The sequence below is a fragment of the Acomys russatus genome, chromosome 2, assembly GCF_903995435.1.
Source record: "Acomys russatus chromosome 2, mAcoRus1.1, whole genome shotgun sequence".
In the NCBI taxonomy this organism is placed as follows: domain Eukaryota; kingdom Metazoa; phylum Chordata; class Mammalia; order Rodentia; family Muridae; genus Acomys; species Acomys russatus.
Window position 1 is genome coordinate 3,069,100 of NC_067138.1, and position 17,261 is coordinate 3,086,360.

General features: G+C 47.1%; 1 protein-coding gene across 1 annotated transcript in view; it reads right to left on the bottom strand.

The window, feature by feature from the left end:
- Positions 1–780: 780 nt before the first annotated feature.
- The window catches only part of Mob3b (MOB kinase activator 3B), a 112,077-nt gene continuing 95,596 nt past the window's right edge, over positions 781–17,261 (bottom strand). Inside the window, exon 3 of the mRNA XM_051157655.1 lies at positions 781–1,862. Coding sequence (XP_051013612.1) covers positions 1,833–1,862 — 30 coding nt within the window. The 3' untranslated portion in view covers positions 781–1,832. The remainder of the gene's footprint in view (positions 1,863–17,261) is intronic.

The following is a 17,261-nucleotide window of genomic DNA, read 5'->3' on the forward strand; positions in this document are numbered from 1 at the left end:
GCCACCATCCTGCATACCCACGTGGTATGTTGTTAAGTATTGCCTAGGTCAGAAATTCAGGGCTTGTTTCTCTGGACCCTTAGGGCAATCAGATAACGCTTTAGGTCAAAGTGATGTTGACAAAAAAAACCGTTGCCTATCTTGGCCAAAGTTACTTAAGGAGAAAAGAAAAAAGTCCCTGTAGGTCAGAGTGAGCCAACATCATGGAAGTAGTGGTGTTGGGCTTCAGAGGGAAACATCTCTGAGAATTGCTCTGTATCCTTGCATCATGTGCAATGCCACTGAGTTTGTACAGTCAGCTTTTTCATCATTTAGACAAGACGTCATTCTTGCCAGGCTTTTGTGGTGGCCACACATGGCATCCACATATTATATATACTAAATAGCATCAGACTAACTTAGTCATCTTTTGCTATCACCTCAGCTGCAGGAACACATCCATCTCTACTTCCCTCCACCAACAGTCTACTAGAATCAGACATCAGGGGCAAATATGGGTGCTTCTTAGTCAAGCTGGCAGAACCACAGCTTTGTGACGGAACCACAGAAGGCAGCATTTCATTTACTAAACCTCGCGAAGACAAGAGATAGTGCAGAATGGTGATTCTGACTGCTGGGAGGAAGACCTTGGCGACTGTAGCACACCCACTGAGTAGAAATGGAGTCTGTGTCATCATGTAGCATGGGGGATGGAGGGAGGGAGAGAGAGAGAGATAGAGAGAGAGAGAGATAGATAGAGAGAGAGAGAGAGAGAGAGAGAGAGAAGGAAGAAGAAGAAGAGGAAGAAAGGGAGAGAATAGAAAGGAGAGGAAAGGAAAATGGAGAAGAGGAAAAACATTAGTGGGGATCAGAATTTCTGGGGTCAAGTTGTGAAGGCTACAAGTCAAGAGTATTTAGTCCACGTGTACCAAACACCAACTGTCATTTTTGTCTGGTCACTGAAACCCTAGTATTCTACTATGCAGGGACATCCAGGAGTCACTATCCCTTAAGAAAGAACAAACACTGCACTAATCTGGCTTAAGGATCCTAGAGGTCAATTTTAAGTTCATTTCTCTCTGGGGAAATGGGAAAGTATACCTTTAATGGGAGAGTCTAGAAATGGCTGTGGCTACAAAGAATACATTCTAACCAGGGCAAACTGATAACACCCCAGCTGTATTTCCAGTCACAGACTCTTCCCAATGGTTAGCGTGCGAATGGCTTGCCTGGGCCACAGATCATGTATCCCATCAAATGGTTCCCCTGGTGAAACCACCTATGAGGAAAATGGCATGGATGCTTCCAGAAGAACTGCAGGCTTTTCTCAGCTCCGAGCCCCAAGCCCAGAGCTAGGGCCTGCAGGGACTTAAGGAAAGACGGGACAGGAAAATGTACTGCCTATGTGGTATCCCCCAATTTGCTTGGTGCTTAGAAAAATAAACCACAGAGAACTTAGTCAAGAAGCCTGACAAGATGTGAGTGGAAGAGGACCACCACAGCAAGCCTCTCAGTCTTAAAACCTGAATTCCAGTAAAGCCTAGGGGGGCAGCTCACAGGCAGAGCGGGCAGACGTGCATGGCCCTCTCCTGCACTGTCCTCAGCCGCAGGGGTTAAGGCTGGTCCTTCATGCTGTGGTCTGCATGGCCCACAGGCTCTGGCTAGCAGCACTTGGAGGGTTAAGAACACGTGAAGTGGGTAGGAGACTCTTTCCGAAGAAGTCCCCGGTGGGGCTCCAGCTTTCCTGCTCCTGGAAGTCGGGGGTCATTTTCATCCAGGGAGGGCCACTTCCTGTCCCATAGGGACTCCTGGGAGAAATAGTATTCCTTTCTTCCGGAAGATGAGGCAGAGTGTTAGTGACACATCCTGGTTGTCATCTCTTTCTGGAAAGCAAGAAGAGAAGGGCTGTTAGGGGACACTAAGCCGGGCAATGATGGAGACACACTGGGGGCATTTACCTGGAACCCTCACGGTTGCAAGCCTCGGCCAGGACAACACATTGTATTTGGTCTGTAGGCTCTTGAGTGTCTTCTGTCTCTTTCTCTCCTCTTCCTCTTCCCTCCCTCCCTCCTTTCTTTCCTCTCTTTTTCCTTCCTTCCCACTTTTAAATCAAGACAATTAAAATGTTTAAATATTTTACTTTCTTGCCAAGAATCCAAGCTACTTGCTTTTTTTTTGGGGGGGGGGCGTGAACACAGGATTGGATGACAACTCTCCTCTCTGGAAGTGCACGGCCTCCCATGTCCGTCCCACCCCTTCCAGTTGTGTCTCCAAGGAGAGCCCAGGAGCACTTGCCAACTCGTACGATAATGGGTTTAGACTGCTGTTTTTAGAATAGAAGACATCTTCCATTTGACTAAGTTTCAATCAAAGATGGGAAAGCGAAGATCACAATCATGTAGACGTCAAGAAGAGCAAGTGAGAGGAAGGAACGCCGGGATCCGGCCTGTGTTCTGCCTGTGCACATCACTTTCCCAGCTCTTATGGGATTTTGTGGATCTCAAATGTACCGTCCTTTGTCTTCCTCTGAGACTTTGCATAGGCTGGCCTATGCATACCCCATTGCGCCTCTACCCTCTTTACCCAGCTAACTGCTGTTTATCTTTCCAGTTCAGACATGATGGCATCCATTTGCCTGGAAGAAGCCATATCCCAACTGTGGAGGTGACCAGACCTCTCACCCTTGCACACTCCGACTTTTGTACAGGGCACACTGGCTCTGGGTGTGTGTGGCAGTTTCAATGATAATGCCTCCCATAGGCTCATATTGCTTGACTACTTTATCCCAGTTGGTGGAACTATCTGGGAAGGATGAGGACATGTGGACTTATTGGAGACGGTGTTCCCACTTGGTGTGACTTCCCGAGTGTCAGGAAGAAACAACACTCATTGCATCTCTACAGAGGCTCTCGTCTTTGTAGTCCCACTGTTTCCCACAATGTGGTGAAGGTGGGGGCGTGGTGCAAGAGAGTTCTTCCCCGCTCTCCGCCCCCATCATAAGAACAGTGTGGGCTGTGGCTGGAAAAGAGCCTTAGGCTTGTCAGCATTTGGGAAGACAAGACTAAGTAGTTTTAATTAGATGAGTAAATTGCTTTGGAGTTCCACTGCAGCTATATCTCCTGAATGCCAGCCTGGATCATCCCAGACAACCAAACAGCCAACATCCGAGTCAATGGAATTAGTGTCAGAGTGCCCTGGTGCTCAGAACATTATTCATACAGCCAGGCAGTGGTGGTGCATGCCTTTAATCCCAGCACTCAGGGGCAGAGGCAGGTGGATCACTGTGAGTTCGAGGCCAGCCTGGTCTACAAAGCGAGTCCAGGACAGCCAAGGCTACACAGAGAAACCCTGTCTTGAAAAACCAACAAAGCAAAAAACAAACAAACAAAAACAAAAACAAAAAAACAAAAGAAAGCACGTGACCATAATGGGTTGTGGACAGCATGAATACAGACATGTGAAAAAGAGCCAGGTACCTTCTGCGAGGAAAGGAAACAAACCCATGGCAAGTGCAAGATGAATCAGCTGTTGCTGCCTCAAGTTTCCAGTGGTTCTTGTGACCTGGGCATGCAGGTGTAACAACTGTAATCCCAATACTTGGGAGGCTGAGGCAGGAGGATTGAGAGTTTGAGGCTAGCATGGGGTATAATCAAGCAAGGAAATGAAAAACAACAAAACCAAAGGCTCTTATATTTTGAGGAGACGTTTGAAAACAGATTGGGTATTTGAGAGGAAGAGAGTAATTCCAAGGATACATCATGTGACTTCAGTTTTATAACTTAATTTTATAACTATTTGCAATGGATCAGTGGTCCAAGAGAGAAAGGAAGAAGCTTTTGATAAGAGGCTGTGAAATGCTTGTTGCTTTGAGATGCCTGTGTTGTTGTTAACACAGAACTCCAAGAGGGTGAGGTGTGGTTGAGGTGAGCTGTAGCCTCACCACAGGAGGCTGAGGTCTCTCCTGTTCACACCTGCTCTTCTGCAGGTGTACCCTGCATCTCTGGCTGTAGCCCTGAGAGATGAGATGTGAGGGAGAAGGGCGCAGGTGTGGGACTCAAACAAGTCTACGTGAATGTGAAGGCTGGAACTGTCCGCACAGCATGGGGCTTTAGTTGACAGCCTTGAGCCAGAAATAAATATGCATTTGAGTGATAACTTGGAAATTAATTGGCTTATATATTAATTACAGATGGTTTCAGGCCATTTCTGAATTTTCAAAATGCTAGAGGTACTTTTTTTTTTCTTCTTCAGCTAGTCTGATCTCAATTTGAATTAGTAGTGGAATAGAAAAAGTGTTAAGATATTTCTGTTCCCCACAGTATAGATGTTTAAAATATATGAGTTTTTTTTTTTTTTTTTTTGAAAAAGTGGAGGGAGGGAGAATAGATCCAAGGCCCTTGGCGTAGGTTTTGAAGTTAATATGGGAGCTTTCTTTGCCACAGTGTGAGCCCTACCAGGCAGAAGAAAAGCTGCTTCTGAGATGCCTCTTAAATTCCTACAGGAAAACGTGATTTGAACGACAGGTCTACATTGTTCTCAGTTGTGCCCTTTGAAAATATACAGGCCTGGGCCGGTAGGGTGGCTCCGCAGGTAAAAGTGCTTGCTACAGCTGGGTGGTGGTGGCACACTCATAGCTTTTCATGACCACACACTTATAATTGTTTTCCTTATCAGCTCTCTAGTACTTTATATTATCTCATCTATACTATCTACAAAAATAACCCACACTAACACCATAGATGTTCAAGAAGTAGAGACAATTTGAACCATTCTACCAGCTGCAATTTTAGTACTCATTGCACTACCATCCCTCCGAATTCTCTATATGATAGATGAAATCAATAACCCCGTCTTAACTGTCAAAACAATAGGACATCAATGATACTGAAGCTACGAATATACCGATTATGAAGACCTGTGTTTTGACTCCTACATAGTCCCCACAGATGACCTAAAACCAGGAGACCTCCGTCTACTAGAAGTTGACAACCGAGTAGTACTTCCTATGGACCTTCCTATTCGCATGCTAATCTCATCTGAAGACGTCTTACACTCATGAGCCGTACCCTCATTAGGCTTAAAAACAGATGCTATTCCCAGGCGCCTAAATCAAGCCACAGTATCATCCAATCGCCCAGGCCTATTCTACGGACAATGCTCAGAAATTTGTGGCTCTAACCACAGCTTCATGCCAATTGTGCTTGAAATAGTACCACTAAAACACTTTGAAGACTGATCAGCTTCTATGATTTAATCTCACTGCGAAGCTAAGAGCATTAACCTTTTAAGTTAAAATTAGAGATAAGAGTCTCCACAGTGAAATGCCCCAACTAGATACATCAACATGATTCACCACTGTCCTCTCCTCAACTGCTACACTTTTCATTCTATTTCAACTAAAACTTTCAGACATTAACTACTTCTCAAACCCCACACCTAAAGCACTAAAATCATTAAAAACTGAAAACCCCTGAGAAACAAAATGAACGAAAATCTATTCTCCTCTTTCATTACCCCTACACTAATAGGACTACCCGTAGTTATTATTATTATTATATTCCCCTCTATAATATTCCCCAACTCAAAGCGTCTACTAAATAATCGCCTTATCTCACTCCAACAATGACTAATCAAACTAATCACAAAACAAATAATACTAATCCACACACCAAAAGGACGTACCTGAGCCTTAATAATTATCTCCTTAATTATATTTATTGGCTCAACCAACTTACTGGGCCTTCTCCCCCATACATTCACACCAACTACCCAACTCTCTATAAACTTAGGTATAGCTGTTTCCCTATGAGCAGGAGCAGTGCCCTCGGGAGGCAGAGGCAGGTGGATCTCTGTGAGTTCAAGGCCAGCCTGGTCTACAATGCGAGTCCAGGACAGTCGAGGCTACACAGAGAAACCCTGTCTGGAGAAACCACACACACACACACACACACACACACACACACACACGCTTGCTACCACACCTGAAAATGTGAGTTCTAGACTCACACTGGTGGAAGGAAAGAACAGACTCTTTCAAGCTGTCCTCTGACCTCACAAGTGCCATGTCCTCACACTTGACTTTAAAAAGCACAGCCTGCCCGTTTCCTTCTATTGGGTTGCCTCATCCAGCCTTAATGGGGGGGGAGGGGGATGAGCCTCATCTTACTGCAGCTTGGTTGATAAGCCTGGGAGCTCCGCCTTTTTCTGTAGAGGAGGGGGATCTAGGGGAGAGGGGAGGGGGGGGGGGTGGGGGTGCACTGGGAGAGAAGGGAGGGAGAAGTGCCATAGAGACTAATCTATGAGAGAGAATTTTTAAAAAGCAGCACAGGTTCCAAGGCTGCATTCTACCTCTTTTCCACGTGGTGGCGCCATCAAACCGCTAAAAGACAAGCTCTCCTCCAGGCATAACCCCCAAGCATGGCTTTCCTAGCGGGCTAATCCAGCAGGGTCAAAGGCATCCTTTCATTCCTTCCTGAAGGGGACCAGGCTCAGCATCTTCCACAGGGCGCTCCTTTAAGAAGATGTGCCGTGGCTGGGCACTCAGAATGCCACACATATAAGGCAGGCCACCAAAACCTGAAGCATGCTTAGGGTGGTCACTGCAGTCTGAAAAGTCTCGGGCAAGAGAGTGTAATTGGCTTGTTTATGGGGGAAAAAAAAAAAAAAAGCAACATTTGAACTTTTAAAAAAGACACAACGGGGGCTGGAGAGATGGCGACCCCAGAGGTCCTAAGTTCAATTCCTAGCATCCATCTCACAACCATCTGTAATATGATCTGATGCCCTCTTCTGGCCTGCAGGTGTACATGCAGACAGACCATTGTATACATAATAAATAAATATTTAAAAAAAGAAAACAAAAACAAAACACAGGGCTGGGCCAGGCGGTGGTGGCGCACACCTTTAATGCCAGCACTTAGGAGGCAGAGGCAGGCAGATTGCTGTTAGTTCTAAGGTCAGCCTGGTTTACAAAGCGAGTCCAGGACAGTCAAGGCTACACAGAGAAACCCTGTCTCGAAAAACAAAACAAAAACAAAAAACAAACAAACAAACAAAAAGCCACAGCTAGGCATATACACATATCTTACCACTGAGATACCCACACGTTCATGTTTATTGCTGCTCTAGTCATGACAGCAAGGAAATGGAACCAGTCTAGCTGTCCATCAACAGATGAAGGGGCAATGAAAATGCAGAACATGCATGCACGTGAGATTTTACTCGGCTGTAAAGAGAAATGGCATTATGAAATTTGTAGGAGAATGGACAGATCTGGGAAGTAGTTAAGCAAGATGCTAGAAAGACAAAAGCTACATTTTCTCCAGCCGTGTGTGTGTATGTGTGTGTGTGTGTGTGTGTGCATAAAGTCTAAAAGGCTAGAAAAGATACCAAGAGTGAGAAGGGTTAAGGATGGGCAGAAGGTCACATAGGAAAGGGAGTGAGGAGGGGAATTACAAGAGAGGAGCAGGAACAGCAAGGGACAGGGTGGGGGTGGGGGGTGGCAGGGGGAAGGGGATTTAATAACAACTTCCCAATAATGCTATTTTAGAATATTTCTTTCTTTCTTTTACTTTTCTTTCTTTCTTTTCTTTTCTTTTTTTTTTTTTTTGAGACAGTGATTCACCTGCCTCTGCCTCCTGCATGCTGGGATTAAAGGCGTGCATCACCGCACCTGGCAAAGTATTTCTTAAATGTATTCTTGTGGTAGAAATAAAGGCAGGCTTTGGATTTGTCATTCCCATCAGACTCATTTTCGACAGCCAATAACCAACTTCCACCTTCTGCGGCCAGTCGACCAGTCAGAAGAAGCTGGTCGTGGCTGGTCATGCCTTCTGTCTCAGGCAGCTTTTCGCCATACAAACAGCCAGGCCAACCAGCTCCCCCAGGGCTCCACAAGGCCGGTGCCTTGGAGTTTCTCACTGGATGTTTATTCTGCCGAGGAAAGGTTCTCCACTTGTCTATGCCTGGCAATTCTCATGGCTTACATGACTCCCTGAAAGCATTATTCCATCCATTCTGGGTCCCTATTGCCTGGCTTTCCGAGGCACTGGAATTCATTATACTATTAGCCTCAACCTGAATTGTATATTGTGTATACCTTAGTGTATACTATTGTGCGATGAAGGATATTTTTTCAAGTCTTATACAGTACATACGATTTGAAGCAGTTATAAATACAATTTATGTCTAATATGAGTTTATAGCTGGGTAAACGAAATCATGTTTGTTTTTATGTTTTTCAATTTCTGTTATTTTTGTCCTTGGCGTAGTCTCTGAATTTTTAGATACTTTTAACACTCACATTATTTCTTGCTTTTAAAAGAAAACTCTAGTAACTTAAAAAACAATGCAAGGGGAAACAGGACGAAACACCCAATAGAAGTCACATTTAATTTTAGAAATGAAGTTTCAATGACTTTTGCTGGGTTTTTGTAGGGAGGGTGAGGGTGGAGAAAACAGCCAAGCTTTGCATAGGTTACACAATTCCTTGCCTGATTTAAGCTTTTAAAACTGAAAATGGCCTCTGTTTGGTAGTACTGTGAGATGATTTTGACACCCAACAGTCACGTTTCTATGAGTTCTATGATTCAAATTTCACCACCACTGCCACCACCACCACCATCACCACCACCACCATCATCACAACCACCACCACCATCATCATCATCACCACCACCATCATCATCATCTCACTGGTCTGGAAATTGTCTGGACATCATGAGTCCCAAGCTAGCAGACATTTAACCCTGAAAGCAAATGGGGTACCCCATCCTATCACCCTTCCTTCCCTGACTCTGCCTGTGAATCAGAGAGTCTGGCTGCGGGCTCCTGCTGTGACCCCCCAGAAGGTTAAGGGCTCCTCCCTCTTCTGTCTTTCAAGTCCTGATTCTCTCTAGAGACCCCTCCCCCTCTGCTTTCCATGTCAGGTTCTGGGGCCTCAATTTCCCTTGGAGCCCCTGCCATGCAGCTGCCACTCTGCCTATCTGTCCGTGGTGTGTGGTCCTTAGTGTCTTCCTGACCCACCCACCTCCCCCAGAGCTTAACCTCGGTTACACTGACTTGCCCAAGTCCACACAGCTTCTGCGTGGCTTTCAATCCAGATTGAGTGGAGCTGAACACAAGCAGGCAAACCCCATGCTGTTCCCATTATTCCACTTGGGGGAGATGCCGGGAATGACTTCAGTGGTGTTTGAAATGCCTCCAGGATGCAAGAACAACAGCGTCTTAAACTCACACTTTCTCCTAATCCTGCAACATTCTGCTCACTGTAAGGAGCAAGGAGGCTGAGGGAGGAAGACATTACCAACAATAAAAGCAACTAAGGAAGAGAAAGAGCAGAGAGGTCTGTGCAGCATTTAGCCCCTTTCTTCCCTCCTCAGGCGGGGGTTTGGGGCAACGGGGTGGGGTGGATTGGGGGGCGTCTGACCATGACAGAAAGCTATGGGGGACACTGGAGTTAAAGCACCGCAGAGAGTAGGCAGATGTGGTTTTGGGTGCTACAAAACCAGAACGGTCTTTCTCTTAGCTCAGAAGACTCAGGAGTCCTTGCTTTGGCATGCTATCTTGCAGCCATTCTGGTGTGCACCCAATGGTGAGAATCATTTCTCTCTCCTCAGCTCCTGCTGGTTTCTTTAGCAGCGCTGGCAAAAGAGACCCAAAGAGACATAAGAGTAGCCTCTACTTCCTCTCTGTCTTTCTGCTGCGATGTACTAGGACCTCAGGACCTATACACCTCCCATCACAGCAGCCAGGCACAGGCCTGGTCTCTGCACTTGCTCCTTCAGAGCTGCAACAGCCACTCCAGGCCATCCTTCCATGCCCTGCTTAGGTGTCTTTGAAGCATCTAAGCCACCTCGATGGGAGACAGAGCAACTCCCAAGAAGGGGAGAAGGTCCCTGGGTGAGGAGGGAGAAGGCATCTCCATGGCTGGTTGCTAACTATGCACTCTGTTAGTTGATTCTCCCTCCGGAGAGTTGGCGTGATGTCAAGGGAGAGCAGCCAGGTCAAACTGGAGGCCGTTGGCTATAGTAACATCCCCAGATGAAGGAGAGGAGAAGTTAAGAAGCAAAACGCAGAACATCCTAAACAGTTCCCCAGCCAGCTGCCTTCAGAAAAACTCAACACTAAAAGTGCTGGAGCGAAGCCAGCTCCTAGCCACCCCTGACGCACACAGAGGCCTGGTGGTGGGACCACAGCTTGTCCAAATGAGGCCAGCTTCCGTTTCCTGTGGTGAGCATTTCTCTTCTCACTTTCTAGAATGCAAATAGCTGTGTGACCAGGGGAAATAACAGCGGTCTTGGGCAAATACCCTTGGCAATTCCAGAAGCCAGGCTTTTCCTACCCCACTTCTATGAACAGATGGGTAAGTCCCCAGGACTTGCTTGTCCACTGTGCAGGCCGAGGCATGCCTGGCTGTTTTCATGGTATGGAGTGAAGGCTGAAGGTCAGAAACGGAGAGCCACCTCCTTTGAGCTCTGAGATCTCCCCTCTGGCCCTCAAGCAGGCAAGCTTTCTGAAAAGCCTGTTCAATTGTGGTCAAACTGACCAGCAGGTATTACCAGATTATGAGGCTTAAGCATTTGGCACACAACTATCTTTTTTTTTAATAATGCAACTGTACCTATCTAACAAGAACTCAGGGGTGGGTGTGGGGGGGTATTCTAGTAGGAAGCTGACACCAGTCACTCTACATATGTACATCTACACATATACACAGCTACCACTTGGTACATAGATGGGTGGGTGATGAGCAATGTAAGAAAGACGGAGGTGATAACAAAACAACGCCACGAGCCAGCAAGCATCTTGGGCTCTCAGCAGGCACAGCTACCTAACCCTATGTGCCAGACACTGTCTACACTGCACAGCATCTTCAATGACGTCACGGTGTGTGATCTCTTCACTCTGCAGAGGGACCCGAGGGGCAATCTCTTGCCACAGTCACCTGCGTAGCCATCAGGACAGCAAGTCTGACACTTCTAAGCCTGTCCTCTAAAGGGTCCACCAGCTATGCCCCCTGGCATCACACCTTCCGTATCACTGATCAGCATGTACTTTCAGTGGGGCCTGAGTCGATGGCCACACTACATCTGCCCTGGCCCACAGGGTGGGGTCACTCCCAAAAGCCCCAAAGGCAGGGCTGCTCCCCTCTTCCAGGAACATCTCAAAGCCTGAGATGGTTGAATAAGGCAGAACAGTCAGATTATAAAAATTAAAACAAAACAAAAGAACCCCGCCCGCCGGAAACTCTCGTGAGTATAGATGACATCCAGCCAGTGCAGGAGAATTAAAAATGTCTCGTCTGGTGCCTTTTAGGGATGTGGGTGGTGAATGAGCCAAAAGAAAGTAAAAATAGCAGTGGTCACAACTCTCTGACCGGAAAGAACAGTATTTATTTGATTAATTTTGCTCCTGGCTGCCCATGTTACTGAGACAGAGGGATTCCCTCTATGGGAAGATGAGGATGAGCACAGACACATACACGCAGGCCCTCACATCCGTACACCAGTGTGGACAGATAAACATGCATTCCTGCCACCCACCGAGAGGAGTTATTCATAACTGATCCAAACTGCCTTTCCTCTCGCAAGCCCTACAAACATTAGAAAGAAGTCACTTTATGTAAACAGCCCTTGGTTTACACTGACTCACAGAACCAGCGAGCCTCGTTGAGATTTTTGAAGCCCTCTCTCTGAGCACATGGCTGGGTGCCTCCTGTGAGGAGATCGTGCGTCCCAGGGTGTGTTGGCTGCTACGCCAACAAAACAGGTGACACTGGGCCTGGCTTGAGTGTCTGAAACCTCAAAGCCCATCCCCCAGTGACACATTTCCTCCAACAAAGCCACAACTACTCTAACAGGGCCACTTCCTATGGACTTCTAAGGGCTGTTTCATTCAAACCACCACAAAAGGCAACCACAGCAGCGTAATATAGTGAACGCCAGGTATATATGGTGGTAATGGAGCTACTGACTGGGAGCAAGGAGCCCCTTGCTTCAGATTCTAGCTCCTACTGCCCCTCCCAGCTACAAGAGATCCTAGACTGTACCCTTCTAATACACCAGGAAGCACTCCTAATCAAAAGCAGGAAGCCATTGTAGTCTCTCTGAAGTTGCCATCCAAGATGGAGTGGGACTTTGGAGTGATTCAGCTGCCATGACACTCCCGCACGTGACCCCTTACCTGTGCTCTATAAAAAGGTTCAATGAACTCATTGGTGTCAGCAAGCTAAACTGTGGTGACACCGTACATTGGTCTTCTGTTAGTTTGCTTTCGGGGTGACTGGACATTTGTTTTCATCTCCCCCAGGAGAAATGAACACAACATTCTGGTGTCTGTCACCAAGTCTGGCTTCCTCCTCCCGCACCCTGAATTCACCAGCACAGCTGGAAGGGCCCTTGCAGATGCTCAAGAGGCTCCCATGCGTGCGTGCGTGCGTGCGTGCGTGCATTGAAGGGTGAAGCAGAGTGCTCCATTCCTCAATGCTCATTTGTGGATCCTCCCAGCTTCCTGGAAAGCCCAAGGCGGGCTTCACGATGCGCTCTCTCCCTCTTGCTTCTGCCATTGGCCTTCCATCAGCAAGCAGAAAGGCATTGGCTGGAAGAACTCTGTAGGGTGGCTGCAGACACTAGCGTTTCAATGAATGGGCTCAACTCTGATGACCTTCAAGAAGAAGTCCCCATCAGTCATTTTGGGATGTTGTCTGAACTTTCAGGGCATGGGCGCCTGAAGGAAGAATTTACCTCCCTTGGGAAAGACAAAGAGTCTCATAGAAGCCAGCCAGCCAGCCTCCTTGACTGCACCCACAGCATGGAGCCTGCCATCGTGTAATAAGACCTGTATTGTGTGCCTGATGAAGCGAGGAGGAGGGGCTGCTTCCCCGGTGAGCTTGCAATTGGGAAGGTTTGTAGTTTTTCTTAGCGGCTTCGCCCCCCCCCCCCTTTGGCAGGAACAATGTTGCTTAGACTGAGTAAAGAGCCCTAAACCCATCCTATTCTGTAAGCAGGGCGGAAAAGACACTTCAACACACCAGTCCTCCTGAACATCTGGGTTAACAACACAGTGCATTACAGCGGAAGTGAATCGCGCACTGCTATGCACACGCGCACACGAGCACGCATGCACACGTGTGGCGGAGTTGAGGCTTCCTCTGTTGCCTAGCTTCAGAAGAGGGTATCTATCACCAGCCTGGATGAAGACCAAAACCCAAAATTCAAAGTATGGTTTCTACCACAAAGTCGCAAGAATTCTAAGCCTAATCACAGCACGTCCGGGACTCCTCTGTGTGTGCTGTTGGTTTGACCAGCACTAAGTGCAAACATGCCAAGCTCCCACAGAACTGCATCTTTGCGGTTATGGTGGGGACTTCTGCGTACGGTTACAGGTGTGGCGTGTTGGTGTGTGTGCATGCATGTTTTGCAGGTGTGTGTGCGCATTCCTGAAGTTTCCTCATTTGTTCCCCACATTAGAGAAGCTGAAGACAGAGTCTGCGGATTTGGCTAGAGCGGATAGGTAGCCTGCTCTGCACGTCATGTTTCTGCCTCTGCCTCCTGTGTGCTGGGATGACAGCTGGCTGCCATGCCACCCTGACTTTATGTGAAGACTGGATCTGAACCCCCGTCTTCAAGTGCTTTAGCCATTGAACGCTGTCTGTCCCGGAGCCTTCGGAACCAGTCACCATTTTGCCTGCTGTTTGGGCACTGGCTCTCTCCTCTGTGGGTGGCTGCCCAGCTATTTTTATAGAGAAGCTGGGCATGGAGAGGTCAGGGATTTGACTGAGGTTACATGGTTAATACTTGGCAGAGCAAGAGTTTAAACCCAGATCATTCAGATATCGTGGAAACCTGTTTTTCCTCTATAACAGGGACCAGAAAAATAAATACAATGTGTGGCCTGCTTTTATATGGCCTACAGTCTAAGAATAGTGTTAATTTTTTTTAAATAGTGAAAAAAGTTAAAGAAATATTTCCCATGTGATTATTATTTGAAATTCAAAATTTCAGAGGATTTATTTTTATATATAGAAGTATTTTTTCCTATGTTTATGTAAATGCACACATTGTATGTCCATGGAGGCCATAAGAGCATGATGGATCCCCTGGAACTGGAGTTAGAAAGTAGTGAGTTGCCGCGTGGGTGCTGGAGCTGAACCCAAGCCTTAGAAATCTGATCTTAGACTGCAAAACACCAAGCACTTCTGCAGCCTCAAAGGAAACCAAAATAACATCGGAGGACCTGTTAAAACTCTAATGTCTCACATCGTGATGCCAGAAGAGACAGTCTGCCCCCCTGAGCACCTATTAGGGGTCCTCTGCAGCGCATGTACGAAGGCCAAAAGACTTGGGTCCTAAAGAATGTCAAAACCGCAGCAGAAACCCAAGGCAGAGAGGCAGGTGTGCTGACCTTATTCAAAGTTTTCCTCTCCAATTGAGAGGCTGTAAAGTTAAAGCTGAGCGTGGATGCTAGGGCCAAACATCTTTCTCTAATCTTATTTGCTAATGTTTCCTAAAGATTAAGAAGATAAAAACCCCCCAGCATGTGTTTTGAGTTGTCTGGTAATTTCCACTGGCTTCTCAAGGCAGGGGTGGTGCACTGGGCTCCAATGTTTGGAATACAGCAGCTGCTTACGGTCTGAGCCTGGCAGGGATGGGGTCAACTCTCTACATGCCAATCAGCAACAACACTGGGCTTCTTAAGTGAAGCTGGTGACAAAGAAACAGCATGCTCCTTGTCCTCTGTTGTCTGCAGCAATGCAGTCACCGCAGACCAGCAATGGAACTCTGGTATGAAACAGCGTGGTGTGCGGTAGACACCAACTTAATCAAATAGCCATTGTCACGGCTGCTACATCTAAACCCTGTATGCCCAGTCACCAAGCAACACACACACACACACATACACACACACACACACACACACACACACACACACACAGGATCATCTCAGAACTTACGGATTGTCAAGCTAAAACTCACGAAGTACAGATGCTAGGTGTGCATTACCAAGTTGTAACAGGATGGGACTTGTTTTGTCAACCACAGTAAGTGTGCAAATGGATGGCTCCTAAGCAAGGCATCGTCCCTATAAGGGAATTCAGTCTAAAATTTAAAAATAGAATGACTACCCTAATGAGTTGGTGCTATCTAAAATTCTGAAGCAGCATTTACATAAAATGTTGTAGTCTCACTTTCCTTTGGTTCGGAAATAATGGGCCTCTGTGTCCACAAGGAAGCCTCTCGAGGCAACGGGGCTGCACTGGAAACAGAGTTCACTGAAAGGCAAACCGCCTGTGTCATTGTGGTGCCAGAACCAGAGGGAATCTGGAAGGTTCCTTCCCCAATCTACGCAACTTACAAATTATTTCAGCAACAGGAACCGTTTCTCTTGGAGACATTTTCCCTGTAGACATGAGCCTACAGAGTCCATTAATTAATAAAAGGAGTCAGGCTCTAACAGAAGATGATGAGGGGCCGCAAACTGGTCTCGGGCTCCACTCAGTGCAGCCTCAGTGTGTCCTAAGGACCATGGTTTGGCTCACCCTGATGACGGCCTGCATGGCAGCTGGAATGGGGATAAGCACCTGTAGGCTTTCACTCTGCAGTGCTTGGGCCCCAGTTTGTGGAACTGTTTGGGAAGCATCAGGAGGCATGGCCTTGTTGGAGGAAGTGTGTCCCTGGGGCTGGGCTTCCAGGTTCCAGAAGCCTCCTCCCTCCTGCTTCCCTCTGCCTCACGGTTGTGGATCAACATGTGAGTTCCTTTGCTCCAAGTAACTATAACCTTTTGAGGCCAAACCGAGTCCTTTCATTTATACGTTGCCTTGGGCATGGCGTTTTTATTGCAGCAACAGGAAACTAAGACATTCTACCATTTAAAATATTTTAGTAACTTCTACAGTTTCAGAGATGTATACAACACATCCGACCATTTTTACCACCTCCCAGATCTCTCTCTCTCTCATCCTCATTCTTTTTCTTTGTGGCCCACTGAGAATAACCTGGGCCATCTGTGTGACCATGGGTTTGGAGCTATCTACAAGAGCCTGGTGGGCTCAGCAGTGGGTACAAAGTGGAAGACACTGATCCCACCATCTCCCAGAATCTATCACTGGTTAATAGTTCAGAGGTTAAGGGTAGGGCTGGGTGAGCCCTTGCTTAACTGACTTTTAATAGGGCAGGTCTTGTGTGGGCCCGATGCAGCCAACTGCTGTGAGTTACTGATGGCAGCGGTTGTCACAAGCCTAGAGACTGTCAGTGCATAGCCTTGCTACCTATTTCTTTGCTCTTACCTATTCTCTGCTGTCCTAGTGTCATGCCAGAAGATAATGTAGAACCATTCATATGCACACATAGTAAGAAGGTTCAAGCCAGGCCTGGTTTAGTACAGGCGAGGTCCCAGAAACCTCCATGCCTGAGGATGTGCCATTAGGATGTGACGATCACTCCTGTCATTAGAAGGTGACAGATACACCAGTGTGGCCTAGACAAGGTATTGAGTGTAGGGTTGATTCTGAGGGAAGAGATAGGGAAAAGAAAAGTAAATCTGAGCTTGAAAACAAGAGAAATGGGATAGATATTCTCTTTTAAAATGTGAAGAGGCTCTTACTGACCTCAGTTCTACTCAATTTGGGAACTAGTTGCTGTTAGTTTCCTAGTGAGATGTAGGGATTACCTGCATTACAAGAACCTAAGAGCCACTGGAAATACAAGATTGTGACTAGCAATGTAGATCAGTTGGCAGAGTGCTTTCCTAGCATGCACAAAGCCCTGGGTGCAATCCCCAGCATGGTATAACTTGGGCACGGCCGCAGAAGCCTGTGATCTCAGCACTTGGGAGGCGGAGGCAGGACGACCATAAACTCAAGGTCATTCACAGCGCTGCTAAGGGAGAGGGTTCAGGTGGCAGAGCGATTGACATATAAGCATTATACAGGCATATGGAAGTGAAGGTGCCGGAAGACAGGCTGGTCTGGGGACGTACTGGCCAGTGTGTCTAGACAAACTGGTAAGCTCCAGGTTTAGTGAAAGAGTTAGCCTCAGACACCAAGACAGAGGGTGATGGAGGAGGATGCTCAACACCCACACCCTGCTCTCCTGCACTCGTACGGAAGATGATCCTCAGTAACACGGGGAGTCTAAAGCTGATTACACAGGCTGCGTGAGAGCCTGGCTCACAAACAAAAACCACCCAGGAACGCAGCCCTGTGAGCTCCATGTCTGGCCTATTGCATCGGAATTTTTCATTTTTATTTTATTTTTGAGACAGGGTTTCTCTGTGTAGCCTTG